This window comes from Salminus brasiliensis, chromosome 7 (assembly GCF_030463535.1).
Source record: "Salminus brasiliensis chromosome 7, fSalBra1.hap2, whole genome shotgun sequence".
Lineage (NCBI taxonomy): Eukaryota > Metazoa > Chordata > Actinopteri > Characiformes > Bryconidae > Salminus > Salminus brasiliensis.
Window position 1 is genome coordinate 8,132,295 of NC_132884.1, and position 15,934 is coordinate 8,148,228.

Below are 15,934 nucleotides of genomic sequence, written 5' to 3' on the forward strand. Positions count from 1 at the left end.
GGTCAGGAATGTCAGCTATGAGTCTGTATGAGGGGGCACAAGTGTGTTCAGCTATACACACCGCCTATTAGAGATGTACAGGCATAAAGGTTTGGTTAACGTACAGTACTATAGTGATTATGTACATTTAATTATTTTGGTATTTTATGCAGTGTTGTTGATCAAAGCGTCATTCTTTTTAAACAGCAGGATTTACCCAAATCCTAATCCTAAAGTACTGACTAGACAAGATCACCGTTGTTCAGTCTAAGACAAATATGACCAAGACCCAAATAAAACAAATCTTTGCCAAGCCTTAACTGTTCTGCTGCTTCTAGTCCACCTCTCTCCCTTGGCTTTTTTTTTATTTGTTTGATTATTTAAAAGCAAGCTAGAATCCTACAGACTCACTTAGGACAACAGAATTAATCCTAAGTTTTGAGATATTGAGTTATTACCCTGATTTTGCTGTACTGTTTGACCTTTTTCCACAGGCCCATAAATTGCTGGCATTTCTGCCACTTAATGTACTTTTCTCTACTAAGGTCATGATACTTCACTATTGTTATTGTATTAGTATGTAATGAATGTGATCTTACAAAGCTGGAAATTCAAATATCAATTGATATTTTGTTAGTGACAAGTGTCTCAAACAAGAAACACAGGGATGGGGATAAATGTCACTTGTATTTTAATGTTTCTCTTATACAATACTAATGCTTAGTGAGCTAAATTGCACTCACAATGAACTCTCATACTCCCTCCGGAAAAACCAGTGCGTTTTTGTTTGTTTGTTTGTTTATTTGTTTGTTTGTTTGTTTGTTTTTTTAATACAGCAATAAAAACATTGCAGCATATAAAGTTAAATGAAATATTTCTGTAATAAATTACATTTGTATTTAGTTTACATTTATTATCATTGTTTCCACTAGGATGCAAAACCCACTGCCCTTGTCTTACACAAGGTGAATGTGACAAGTTGCTAAAAAGAAAAAGGAAATACCACATGAAATACAGTGACAATACACTTCAAAACAAGCTTTGTAATTTTTTTTATTTAGATCTGTTAATACATTTGGCATCTTTTACCCAGTGAAATGGCTGTTTTCAGGACAAAAGATATGAGCTGTACAGGGCTAGAATAGTAACGTTAGCTGAGGTAACTTGGCCTTTGCATTTGTTTGTTTAACAAAAGACCGGCTTCCTTTCCGGTATGCACATTTCCAGTCTCATGTGATCTACTGTGGCTTTCTGTGGTCTTGAAACAACTTTAATTTGATGTAGTACTGTAAAAATGCTACGTGGCGCATGGTGGCGCGCTGAGGAACTGAAAAGTGCTTTTATTCCCAGTGTTTGTTTTTAGTCTGTTATTGCAAATCAACAACAAAAACAAAAAACAAAAAATGTTTATTCATATAAAAACGCTTTGAAAAGCTAGTTGTCCCCAAGCTTTTAACAGGTTGTTTGTAGATCTGCACAGATATAGTAGTTTGATTGTATACACTTTTTCAGGGACCACAGTGGAGGAAATCGAGCCCTGAAAAGGCTTCACAGTTCCTGTAGGGTGTATGGAAACCTTATGGACAACATTCCTGGCCTTACACAGTAAGTGCATTTCACCTCATTTCAGTAGCCTTGACATGTCTGTGCTAATTTGAAAACGCTTTAGGCCTGATGCCAAGAACCGGTCATGCAACTAATTCTTAAAATACAAGCGATTTAAGAGCACTGCCTCGACGAGCATACACAGACTTAGTGTTTTCTCTCAAGCAAGAACTTTGTCTATGAGTGGTCCTGTTGTACAAGTGGCCTACAGCTGGTCTGCTCTGCTCCAAAGCGAAAATTTTTGATTGGGTGGATTATACAGTTTAACCTTCATTGTGTCTAATCATGTTAATAACACTTTTTTGCTATAAATTCTAATGTAATTCCCAAAATGACCCACGTTATCTTGCATTTGTAATGTTTCGTTCCATTTAAAAGGTTCATGGTCAAAAATCCTTCACTTCAGTCTCATATTGTAGCGGGCCTTAAAATAGCTGTCAGTAATTCTGACACTCTAATTGTCTTAACAAAATGACTCTAGACATTACTGTTATTAGTATCACAGTACTCTATTTGACTCCTGTGCTCTGGGTTTTTTTAGTCCTCTGGCAGATAAAGATGCAGTAGATGTTGGGACACGTCTGCGCTTCAGGGCCTTTTACACCCCTGGCCATACTGTGGGTCACACGATCTACCTCTTGGACGGACGGACATTTGGAGGCCCCAGTAGCCTCTTTTCGGGGGACCTGGTTTTTCTCTCAGGATGTGGTAATTCAGACACACACACAAAAAAACACATACAAATCTATCATATCTCATACACTAGATGTCCAAATGATTGTGAACATTTCTTCTAATCAGTGCATTTAGCTACTTCAGGTTGCATTTATTGCTGGCACAGATGTGCAAATGCACACACACAGCTTGTCTAGTCCCTGTAGAGAAGTATTGGGCAATAGTATAGATCAACATGACCCTTCTGACCATGCCTAATGCCAGTGTTATCTGGAATGATGGTGCTCCATCCAATACTGTTGGGGATGAGCTGGGGTGCTGGTCATCCAACATCCTGACTAATGCTCTTGTCCATGCAGCAGTGCTCTACAGTAGAGTTAATCAACAAGGGATCAACTTTTTTTTTGAATACCCTTGATTTCGAATAAAACAATGAATAAGTTGGTGTCCCAATACCTTTGGCCATATAGTGCATTTGCAAACAAGTTAGTGAAAATATTGCCTTATGATGCCCCATTCCTGCATTCCAACTTTTTGGTCGCAGCATCGTCAGGACTCAAACTCCTCCTGACAATGGGAAACCAGTGTAATCAGCCATGGTCAGCTAAAACCTTTTGTTATGATTTTACATAAAGTCATACTGTGCCCTAAACCACCAACAGATTTTGGCCCCTTTAGTCTCCAGTCAGGTGCTAGTCTTGACTTGTCTTCAGTGGTTGTTGGATATTTCTTTGTCTAATAAATATAGAATTGTATGAAGCTATAACTACACACATTTATGTTACTGCTTTATTACAAATGATATTTGCTGCTAAGTAGTCATTTAAGGTTTGTAGAAACAAGAAAGTGTTTTAGGCCTTTTCTTTAGGCCATTCTGTCCCGTGCCTATGAAGACCAACAACAGATTAACATTTCTTGCCCTTATAGGGCGAATGTTTGAAGGCACTGCTTCAACAATGCTGTCATCGCTGGACACGGTTGGCTCACTTAATGACGACACACTGCTCTGGCCTGGTAAGACTCTGTATCGCTGTACAACTATTACAACTACTACTATTCATCATTTGCTTGGAAACAATAACACTGTGCCATGGCCTGGCTGAGGCCGCAATTGAAGAGTTACAGTGTTACTATTCATTGTGTAAGGTTGCATATGAAGACAGACACTTTTTTTATTAGGTCATGAATATGCTGAGGATAACCTGCTGTTCGCTGCAGAAGTGGAGCCTGGTAATGTGACACGAGAACAGAAGCTACAATGGGTTCAGCAGCAGAGAGGACAGAGACTGTGCACGGTAAAGAGGCCAGGCATATTTATCTTTCTTCTTTTAATATTTTTTTTACCCTCTACAGTTTTATTAAAAATGTAGAGATGCACATAAATATAAATACTGTAATACTGAGATCTTGTGCGCTAGTTTGAAGCACAAAGCTTGGCTGTGGATTTCTCCTGGACGGCTCCAGTCAGCACGTGAATTTGATTCATTTCGCCACCATCTCAGATAATGTAACATCATTAAGCACTGATGTTCCAAACTAGGTGTTGGGCAAAAATTCTAGACAAAAGCGTGATTTGTTTTTACAATGATGTGATATGCAGTGAATTACACTCCACCGCTGTAGAGGTAGTCCAGTAGCAAAAAATCTAACAATTAAGCATTAGCATAAAATCTCCAAAGTCTCGTTGTGTGAATAGTTGGAATGGAAACGGCAAATATTGAAAAAATGACAAGCTTCAGATTAAAGTTCATACAGTTTTTTGCAGATTTAAAAAAAAAAAAAAAAGAAAGGCCGTAAATTGTGATGGAAACCAATATTCTGAACAAATCAAGTTAGGGATGTTCCAATCAGGTTATTATTTTTGCTCTCCGATCCAATCTAGTCTTCACATTGAGGACATCAGATGGCTCAAATAAACACTATGCTTAAAATAACAAATTGCAACTGCATTGCAATTTAAATAGCGGATATCTGATTCATTAAATTATGCCACCTAGTTTGACAGGAAGAGCTCAGCATGCAAACGACGCAAACACAACAGCCCACTGTTTCTTGGGAGGAGATTCAATTCAGTCATAGCATAAAACGCAAGGTTTACTGTTTATCCAGAAAGGTGGGATCTGAAAACAGAGCACAACGCTGCCATCTAGTGGTCGGGGTTTAAACACCACACGGAATAAGCCAGTGTCTGCCACTAGTGTTTACATGTCTAAAGATTAAATTTTAAACTGTAAATTGGATTCTTACACCCTTAATCAAGTGCAGGCAGCTGCCCCCTAATTTGGTTGGTAAATTAAAACTTAGTTTCATATCATAATGATAAATATAGGATCAGACAAGTTAGTAAGCAGCCACACTGCAACTTACTAAATCCTCATAGTGGCCAACTTGATGCACAATAGGTATCGGGCATCTGAGGTGAGATCAAATCTGGATGAATTTTATATAGTCTACCTTTTGATTTCATTCTGATCTCATAGACCTCCAATGAATGACCAGAATGAGCAGGGGGAATATTAAAGTAATGAGAAAAGGCCAAAAGCGAGAAAAAATGGTGGTTAGGAGGCATGCTAAGTGAAACCGGAACATGAAATCTGAACCTGAGCCTGTACAAATGTCAGTAGTCGGGCCATGGGTTGACATGGTAGACACGTATTTCGAGTATCTCAAACTCACATTACATCCATATGTATGCTATGAATTGAATGAAATTCATATTTTTGTTATCTAGGTTCAATTCTAGTTCAGTGTAGGGAAACAGGACATGGTCTCCCCTGAGTTTGATACTCCTAAATTTATGTACCTCACATGTTCACAGTCAGCAGATGTTTATTCCTCAATGTTGACCTCTTTCAAACCCAGAACTGTTCCTCCTCTCCCACTAGAGCCCATCCACTCTGGCAGAAGAAAAACAGTACAATCCATTTTTGAGGAGCCATGCTCAGGATCTCCACCAAGCATTAGGCCTGCAGCAAAACCAGGATGAAGACTGGACTTTGTACAGAGCCCGTGTCCTAGAGGAGCTGCGCAGGAGAAAGGACATTTATAAAGGCCGATAGGTGGTGTTACCTCTCGCCTAGAGGACAAAGCTAATAAACCCTTTCCAAATGGCCCTGCTGTTGTATTCCTCACCCAGAGTGTGTAGGATTGCCTCATGAGGAGGGCCCTGATGGAAGTAGAGAGCACCTGATAGACTGTGAAGTGAAACGTGATGGTTACAGTTTGCACAATTTGACATGTTTGACTATTGCTGAGATGCTGCTGGTTAGACACTAAAGCTGGAATGGCTGGAGTTGCTTTTCCAAGACGTTATGAGATGAGAGTGATTTTCAATCTCCATAATCATACATGAATTGCTTTGAATTTATAGAAACAGCATGTGTCCTACTCCCCCTCTCCTGTTTGAGCCCACTTTACCGTCTCTACACTGAAGAGTAATCCATGTTTCTATTCTCAAGGATTTCCAATGAACTGATGCTGACCAAGACTATGGGTTGCTGTTCTGTGCAGAGTTCAACCTTCTTTCCCAACATTGAGCCTTTAGAAGAGATGCAATGTTTTTTAGCACACCTTTTTAGTAATAAGGTACTAAAAGCACTGTATATTTGTCTTTTTGTGACTAATAAATCAATGTATGAACCAATTTGATGTCTCTGCTACTAATATGACCTAACTATATACTTAAGTTCACAACTGTAACTAGGACTGGGATTTTTTAAAACAAAATAATCTTAAATTTTCGGCATCTGGAATTGGAAATCTCAGATTTCCAGCACATGGAGTGAGATGTTCTGCTGTCACAAGTGTTCAAACACCCTGTCTAAAATGCGCCCACAACACAAACATCGCTATATTGACTATATTCATCGCTATATTGGCTATATATCGGCACATTTGTGAGGTCCCAGTATCAATCATAACAATACTAAATTATGTACCTAACAGCCAGGTCTTTTTCCTTATTTTGTCATTTTGTGAATCATAAATCAAACTCCATTTTGACATTTTTTACATTGTCACATAGCCGAATCTGACGGTTGTTCTTCACATTGTGCCCAAATTTAATGATGAACAGAAACATTCCAAAATGCAAAATAAAATCTTATTACACTGACTTTCATTAAAGGTTTGAAATGTTTCCTGTAAAGTTGACATTTTTTGCATAGTATGAAATATGTCGTCGCCGTTACACAAATGCCTTTACAACTTTATAGGAGACCTGTAAAAAAAAACCTTATTAAGAACAACTGCACCTTTTGCAGCAACACTTTTTTTTTTTTTAACCGATTCTTGGAATCGACTCCGTCGTTGGAATCAGAGTCGACTCCACAATTTCTGGATTCAAACAGGCATGTTTACATCACTGTTGCCATGGATATGCAGAGCGTTGACGCTGAGTTTGGGGAATGAGCGCTAGTGATCTCCCAGTCTTCTGATATCTCACTAACCCTCAACATCTAGCTCGCTATCCTCGATTAACGGTATTTTGAAGCTTTTTATAAACGTGCTATCATGTAAAATCGTAATGCCGTAATTAACTAAACGTTATAATGGCGCGTTTGCTCATCTAACTGACTCTCCTATGGTTTGTTTGCGTGTCCAACATTAACATTAACTTGGACCAGCAGTTAGCTAGATGGCTGGCTAGCACTAGTTAGGTAGTTTGGCGATTTCCATGATTCAGATAGATGCTATATCTGGGATTTCAGTAACTGTGATGTCTTTCGTTTTTACCTTCTCATGCTTGTTTAAAGACATGAAGGAAGCTGAGGCAGGGCATGAGAGAGCAGAAGAACCGAAATCCTCGAAAGAAGCTTTAGCGTTTCTTTCCAGCATCGGTAAGTAAGTGAGTGCCAGCCTGGCTCTTCAGCTTTGTGAGGCGTTTGTGATGATGACAGCTGCTGTTCTGGGGTCAGTAATGCTGGCACTAGCTACTAGACTGGGGACAACACCATCTGGTAATGACACTACAAGTCTGTCATGGGCTGAGTTTTTGATCTGCTCTTGTGTCCTTAAGCTATTGTCTTTATTAGCTAACCATTAAATTGAGTCATTTTTTTGTACTGTTGAATGACCATTAATATTGACTAATCATATAGCTAAGTATCTGTCTAATTAACATCTGCACTGGTCAAAATGTATGTATAAATATGTGGACCTGGACTTTTACTAGTCAAAATAGAACAGTATAATAAGTATGGCTGGTGCTAGAGCTGGGCAATATGACAATATGCCCAGTATATGACAAAGGGGCAGTGGTGGCTCAGCGGTTAGAGCGCAGGGATATCGATAACAGGGTTGTGGGTTCGATTCCCGGGCTCGGCAAGCTGCCACTGTTGGGCCCTTGAGCAACTCTCTGCTCCCCGGGTGCTGGAGTTGGCTGCCCACTGCTCTGGGTGTGTGTACTCACTGCCCCTAACACATGTGAGTGTGTGTTCACTACCAGATGGGTTAAATGCGGAGGACACATTTCGTACACTGTACAGTGACAAATACCTGCACCTTTACCTTTTAATATCGTATTGTGATTAATTTTGTTATCGGGGTACGCAGTATGCTTTATGAGTGTAATCAGTCTAATTTAATTAAATGGAGTGAAGAATATTTTGAGTAAAAATCACAGTATTCAGTATGGTATTTGGAAAGCACTGTTGGTGCATTTTGTCCACAAAAAAAGTGAATTTTGTATGACAGAATATTGCAATAAATATCGTATATCGTAAAAAAAAATATTGTCCATAAATATTGTGATATAAAACTGTTCCTTATCACCCAGCTCTAGCTGGTGCCATTTTAAACTAAATTGGCTTGCCATACACAAGAGCATTAGCTTTGTTTACTGTCAATGCATTCAAATTGGTGAATCGTCCTGTATTTGCGTTGCCTTTAGCTAAACTAAACAGTGGGCTTGACATTATTACAGTGTATGTGTCTGTCAGAATAATCTAATGAATCTAAAACTGACCATTTTTTATGTATTTTGTTCAAGGCCACAGAGAAGTCAATCAGTGCTTGTTTGCAGACTCTTTAGTGACTGTATCGGACAGTGGCAAAGAGCTGGGGGAATTCTGTGTTAGTATACAGAGGGCCAGCTATGATGATGAGCCCTGCTATATGGTTCACGCTAACAGTCATGGGGCAATCGATAACATACCCTGTGGCACTTCCATTATGGGTGAGTCTAAAACAGCGCATTTCTATCCTGGTCCTGGAGAACCCCTGCCTTGCACATTAGGGTATTGTTCTCCTAATCTAACCAAGCATGTGTTAGAGCAAGGGGAAACTCTAAAATGTGGAGGCCAAGGTTGCTCTAGGACCAGGACTGAGAAACACTGTTGTAAATTAATCTCTTTTTAAAATATAATAATGCTCCAAATGTTTGCAAGCTTTAGTGTTCTCTTCATAGCGTGCTTTGTTGGATGCAGTTCTGTCCTTTTGTTAATATCAGTTGTCTTTGTACTCACTGTTGACAGCCTATGTGTCCAGGAGTCTTGAGACACTTGAAGAGAATCTTCATGAATATATGAAGGTATTCTTCCACTAACTGGCTTTTCTGATTATTATGTATTTTTTAATAGCAGTTCTCTTTAGTCCATAAAAGCTGTATATTCACATTTAAATGATTTAATTTGTATTTCTAGAGCACAATTAAATGTTCCACATGGCTTGTATTTAGCTGTATTGTAAATGCTTTAGATGCAGGAACACATGTTGGACAGGAAGGTAAACATAGTAAAGCGAGATGACTGTCTTGTGGTAACCAGAACCATCACAGAAAAAGAGGTAAGATGAGCTGTGCTAAGGCAGAAATGTTATCTTAAGTTTGTATCACTGAAAAGAATGTCACAGATTCTTTGCAAACCTTTACCACATACAGGAAGTGAAGAAGCAAACATTCACATTACCACTGCACTCTCTACAAGGTTTTGTGTCTGAGGCCTCCAACCTCCTCATCCTGCGCATTTTAGCTCAGCAGAGAAAGGTTCCAGAGAAAATGATGTTCCTGTCATTCAATGCTGACACCCAAATTACTGTGTCAACCTATGTGAGTACTTCTCTTATGGGGTCTTAGGGCACCTACACCCTAACCCTAACCCAACATTTCCATGTTAACACCAACATCAGTGACTCCCAACCCTGACCCTGCAGTACCTTCTGTCCTGCATGCTGAAGGGTTTTCCCTATTCTAACCCACACACCAACCAGGACAGCAATTACAGTCTCTAAATGTGGGGCTCTAGTGTAGCCTGAAGGAACTGCAAGGGGGGGCCGGTGTGGGATGAGATGGAAAATAGCAATATTTATTTACATTTCTATATAATAAGATAATATTTTAATGACTGTCATAAGACTGTTTTAGATTTTTGGGGTCTGGAATTTCATTATTTCCTTTTTTTTATATTCAATTTAGTACCTTTCCAAAATAAACTGTGGTAGGTTGCAGACTTGTTTTTGTTGGGTAGACCCCCCAAAGTTCCCCTAAAGTCTCCTAACAACCATAAACAAGTATGGCACACCAACCAAATATTTGGATTGTTGGGTCCAATGTGTTTCAGGCATTGAAATTCTCATGTATGTATATTTGTTGATTCTCTCCACTCTTTATTAATCTGTAAATTACAGTGAGTTAGGATTAGTGTCCATAAGTGTCCTCAGTTTTAAAGGCTTATTTCCCCATACATTCAGAGGGAGCTGGGCACAAAGAAGCAGTTGGTTGGCAAAGACATGGTGGATGTGTTTGGCATTGAGAGGACTATCTCCTTTGGAGATGACATCCAAGCAACCTGGCAATGCTACTTCCTTCAAGATGGGTAAAGGTTCTTTTTCCTTCCATGCTGAGAGAAACAGTGTAATCAATGACAGAATCTCCGATGGTTCCCTATTGCCTACACACGTGGACCCCTCAGTTAATGAAAGAAAAACCTACAATGCTGAAAGAAATAACTTAAATCAGACAAAAGTAATAATAATAAAAAAATCTATGAAAATGAACAAATGAAAATCCGACATTGATTTTAAACCACACTTCAACGGAATTATTTTAAAAAGTAAACTCATGAAACAGGCCTGGACAAAAATTTTGGTACCCCTGAAAATAATGTGAAATCAAGGCGAGTCCACTTATTAGCATCACAGGTGTCTACAGGTATCTTGTAATCAGTCAGTGGGCCTATATATAGATATATATATATGTTTGGTGACATGGTGTGTTTCACACATGGACCAGAGGAAGCGAAAGAAGGAGTTGTCTCAGGAGATTAGAAAGAAAATTATAAACAAGCATGTTAAAGGTAAAGGTTATAAGATCATCTCCAAGCAGCTTGATTTTCCTGTGGCTACAGTTGCACATATTATTCAGAAATTTAAGATCCATGGGACTGTAGCCAACCTCTCTGTATGTGGCCGCAGGAGGAAAATTGATGACAAATCAAAGAGACGGATAATACGAATGGTAAAAAAGAGCCCAGAAAAACTTCTAAAGAGATTAAAGGTGAACTTCAATCTCAAGGAACATCAGCGTCAGATCGCCCCATCCGTCGTTGTTTGAGCCAAAGTGGACTTCATGGGAGACGACCAAGGAGGACACATTGTTGAAAACAAGTCATAAAAAAGCCAGACTGAAATTTGCCTACATGTTGACATGTTGAAAAATGAAGCATATCAAGAAAAGACACTGTCCCTACTGTGAAACATGGAGGAAGCTTTGTTATGCTCTGGGGCTGTTTTGCTGCATCTGGCACAAGGTGTCTTGAATCTGTGCAGGGTACAATAAAATCTCTATACTATCAAGGGATTACAGAGAGAAATGTGCTGCCCGGTGTCAGAAAGCTTGGTCTCAGTCGCAGGTCATGGGTCTTGCAACAGGGTAATGATCCAAATCCCAGCTAAAAACACCCAAGAATGGCTAAGAGGAAAACATTGGACTATTCTGAAGTGGCCTTCTGTGAGCCCTGACCTAAATCCTATTGAGCATCTTTGGAAGGAGCTGAAACATGACATGACCATGAGTCCACATGAGGTAAAGTCAGTTGACTTGACTTGATTTAGAAAGATACACACCTATCTATATTAGGGCTCACAACTGACAATACATATTGGGGCAAAAAACAGGCCATGAGAAGGAAAGAACTGCCTGTACAGCTCAGAGACAGGCACAGATCTGGAGATGGCTACAAAAACTTCTGCACTAAAGGTTCACAAGAGCACAATGGCCTTCATAATTCTTAGGTGGAATACTTGGGGTCTGTTCAAACACTAGAAACAGTAACGCTATATTCCTTTTGTTTTAAACAGCCATTTATCAAGCAGAGTACAAATGGGCTCTCCAGTGACTATGAGCCTCCTGCAGCTTCCTCCCATCCTAAATAAAGGTCTGTATTTATACACACATATATTTGACAGTCCTGCAGTTGTTTCTTTTAAATGTTCACATTATTACAGCTAAGTAGACCACACCACATGGACATGTGTATTTTCCAGAGGAGAGAGACCAGAAGACAGTGTTTGATAAGAAGCCCCTGATCTGGGAGGAAGATATGGAACTCCACTCAAAGTTTCTTGACAGAAAGGTGGTGATCCATGTTCAGAAACTGATATATGCACTTAAAATAAACTCAGTATCCAGAACTGTACAATGTATGTAAAACACTCTAATTTAGTCCTCTTGCCCCACATATTCTCCATACTGCAGGAAGAGCTGAAAGCAGACCACTCCTCCTATGTTAGACATCACCCTGAGCTGAAGACTTTGTTGGCTGACTTTCTGCAGTTCCTGCTGTTGAGGAAACCTGAAGACGTTTTCTCCTTCGCTCATAACTTCTTTGCTCCCTTCGACTCTCAGCGCCCACCAGACAGCAGCTTCAAGACTTCACAAACCATGAAGGTTCCTGAAGGAACGTTACCAGGGAATAAATGCTAGCTACTCAATCCTTTATCCTGTGGGATGAATACTTTAATAAAGTGTTTCCAGTTTTTTCCATGCTGTCCGTTTGTTGATTTGTTTTTCCCTTTTTTCTTTTTTTTTTACAGTGTATGGTACAACATGATAATGGTCTGAAAATACTTCTGGTCTGAAGTAACTTCTCATTTGTTATATATATTTGTTATATGTATAGATAACCATACACACTATACATACACTATACACACTTTCTAACGTTATACATATTCTAACACTATACATTCTCTGTACACACTCTGTAACACTATACATATTCTAACACTATACATACTCTATACATATACATACACTACAAACTCTCTAACACACTATACATACACTATACACACTCTATACACACTCTTAACACTATACACACTCTAACACATTATACATACTCTATACACACTCTCTAACACATTATACATACACTAACACTACACATACTTTATACAAACTCTAACACTACATACTCTATAATACACTATACATACTCTATACACACTCTATACACACTCTTAACACTATACATACTCTATACACACTCTCTAACACATTATACATACACTAACACTACACATACTTTATACAAACTCTAACACTACATACTCTATAATACACTATACATACTCTATACACACTATACATACACTACAAACTCTCTAACACACTATACACACTCTTAACACTATACATACACGATACACACTCTCTAACACATTATACATACACTAACACTACACATACTTTATACAAACTCTAACACTACATACTCTATAATACACTATACATACTCTATACACACCCTCTAACACTATATACACTCTTACACACTGTACACACTAACACAATATACTCTAACACACTATACATACATTATACACACTAACAAAGTATACAAACACTATACACACTCTCTTACACACTATATACAGTGTGGCAAAATGTATTTAGTCAGCTACTGATTGTGCAAGTTCTCCTACTTAGGAAGATGAGAGGTCTGTAATTTACATCATTGGTACACTTCAACTATAAGAGACAAAATGAAGGGGAAAAAAATCTGTGAAATCGCATTGTAGGATTTTTAAACAATTTGTAAATTATCGTGGAAAATAAGTACTTGGTCACCCACAAACAAGCATGATTTCTGTCTCTCACAGACCTGTAACTTCTTTAAGAAGCTCTTCTGTCCTCCACATGTTACCTGTATTAATGGCACCTGTTTGACCTCATTATCTGTATAAAAGACACCTGTCCACAGCCTCAAACAGTCAGACTCCAAACTTAACCATGGCAAAGACCAAATAGCTGTTGAGCACCAGGAAGAAAATTGTAGACCTGCACCAGGCTGGGAAGACTGAATCTACAATAGGCAAGCAGGTTGGTGTGAATTAATCAACTGTGGGAACAATTGTAAGAAAATGGAAGACATACAAGATCATTGATAACCTCTTTCATCCTGTGGGGTCAAATCGATCATGAAAACAGTGAACAAAAATCCCAGAACTACACTGAGGGACCTGATGAATGACCTGCAGAGAGCTGGGACCAAAGTAACAAAGTCTACCCTCAGTAACACACTTCACCGATGAGGGACTCCAATCCTGCAGTGCCAGGCGTGTGTCCCTGCTTAAGCCAGTACATGTCTAGGCCTGTCTGAAGTTTGCCAGAGAGCATATGGATGATCCAGCTGAGGATTGGGAGAATATCATGTGGCAGATTAAACCAAAATAGAACCTTTTGGATTAAAAACTCAACTCGTCGTATTTGGAGGAAGAAGAATGCTGAGTTGCATCCCAAAAACACCATGCCTACTGTAAAGCATGGGGTAGAAACATAATGCTTTGGGGCTGTTTTTCTGCAAAGAGGACAGGACTGATTGTTGTTAAGGGAAGGGAAGAATGAACGAGGCCATGTATTGTGAGATTTTAAATCAAAACCTCCTTCCATCAGTGAGAGCATTGAAGATGGAACGTAGCTGGGTTTTCCAGCATGACAGTGATCCCAAACACACTGCTTGGACAACGAAGGAGTGGCTCTGTAAAAAGCATTTCAAGGTCCTGGAGTGGCCCAGCCAGTCTCCAGACCTCAATCCCATAGAAAATTTGTGGAGGGAATTGAAAGTCTGTGTTGCCCAGCGACAGCCCCAAAACATCCCTGCTCCAGATGAGATCTGCATGGAGGAATGGGCCAAAATACCAGCTACAGTGTGTGCAAACCTGGTGAAGACTTACAGGAAACATTTGACCTTTTCCAACAAAGGTTATGTTACAAAGTTAAACTTTTGTTATGGACCAAATACTTATTTTTTACCACCAATTTACAAATATATTCTTTAAACATCCTAAAATGTTTTTCTCATTTTATCTCTAATAGTTGAAGTTTACCTATGACAAAAATTAAATACCTCTCAACTTTCTAAGTAGGAAAACTTAGTATCAGTGGCTGACTAAATACTTTTTGCCCCATTGTATACTCCAACACACCAACACTATACATACATTATATACACACTACATATATTATACACACGTGGACGAAATTGGTAGTATCCCTCGGTTAATGAAAGAAAAACCCACAATGGTCACAGAAATAACTTGAATCTGACAAAAGTAATAATAAACAAAAATTCTATGAAAATAAACAAACGAAAAGCCAACCTTTATTTTGAACCACGCTTCAACAGAATTATAAAAAAAATACTGAACAAAATGATGGTACCCTTAACTTAATATTTTGTTGCACAACCTTTTGAGGCAATCACTGCAATCAAACAATCCCTGTAACGGTCAATGAGACTTCTGCACCTCTCAAGAGGTATTTTGGCCCACTCCTCATGAACAAACTGCTTCAGTTGTCTTAGGTTTGAAGGGTGGCTTTTCCAAATGGCATGTTTCAACTCCTTCCAAAGATGCGCAATAGGATTTAGATCAGGGCTCATAGAAGGCCACTTCAGAATAGTCCAATTTTCCCTCTTAGCCATTCTTGGCTTTTTTTAGCTGTGTTTTGGGTCATTATCCTTTGCAAGACCCATGACCTGCAAATGTGACCAAGCTTTCTGACACTGGGCAGCACATTTCTCTCTAAAATCCCTTGATAGTATAGAGATTTCCTTTTACCCTGCACAGATTCAAGACACCCTGTGCCAGATGCAGCAAAGCAGCCCCAGAACATAACAGAGCCTCCTCCATGTTTCACAGTAGGGACAGTGGTCTTTTCTTGATATGCTTAATCTTTTCGATCTGTGAGCATAGAGCTGATGTGCCTTGGCAAAACGTTCCACCTGTCCATAGGACATTCTCCCAGAAGCTTTGGGGCTTGTCAACATGTAGTTTGGCAAATTTCAGTCTGGCTTTTTTATGACTTGTTTTCAACAATGTGTCCTCCTTGGTCATCTCCCATGAAGTCCACTTTGGCTTAAACAACGACGGATGGGGCGATCTGACGCTGATGTTCCTTGAGCCCATGAATCTTAAATTTCTGAATAATATGTGCAACTGTAGCCACAGGAACATCAAGCTGCTTGGAGATGATCTTATCCTTATTCTATGATCTTAACCTTTACCTTTAACATAATTGTCAATTTTTATTTATTTATTTATTTTTGTTTCTCCTGAGACAACTCTTTCCTTTGCTTCCTCTGGTCTATGTGGAGTGTGGTACACACCATGTCACCAAACAGTGCAGTAACTACCTGTAGCCCTATATATAGGCCCACTAACTGATTACAAGATT

General features: G+C 39.1%; 2 protein-coding genes across 2 annotated transcripts in view; both read left to right on the top strand.

The window, feature by feature from the left end:
• pnkd (PNKD metallo-beta-lactamase domain containing) overlaps positions 1-5,902 on the top strand; it is a 9,290-nt gene extending 3,388 nt beyond the window's left edge. The window contains exons 5-9 of the mRNA XM_072683686.1: positions 1,492-1,584; positions 2,126-2,292; positions 3,187-3,273; positions 3,439-3,554; positions 5,145-5,902. Of these exons, the coding sequence (XP_072539787.1) occupies positions 1,492-1,584; positions 2,126-2,292; positions 3,187-3,273; positions 3,439-3,554; positions 5,145-5,318 (637 nt within the window). The 3' untranslated portion in view covers positions 5,319-5,902. The remainder of the gene's footprint in view (positions 1-1,491; positions 1,585-2,125; positions 2,293-3,186; positions 3,274-3,438; positions 3,555-5,144) is intronic.
• A 749-nt stretch (positions 5,903-6,651) lies between these two features.
• On the top strand, positions 6,652-12,194 carry catip (ciliogenesis associated TTC17 interacting protein). The gene is made up of 10 exons (XM_072682893.1): positions 6,652-6,740; positions 7,014-7,097; positions 8,249-8,434; positions 8,733-8,788; positions 8,956-9,042; positions 9,137-9,304; positions 9,946-10,070; positions 11,554-11,630; positions 11,740-11,828; positions 11,951-12,194. The coding sequence occupies exons 2-10, from the start codon at positions 7,016-7,018 to the stop codon at positions 12,176-12,178; spliced, it is 1,098 nt and encodes a 365-aa protein (XP_072538994.1). The 5' UTR covers positions 6,652-6,740; positions 7,014-7,015; the 3' UTR covers positions 12,179-12,194.
• The last annotated feature ends 3,740 nt before the right edge of the window (positions 12,195-15,934 follow it).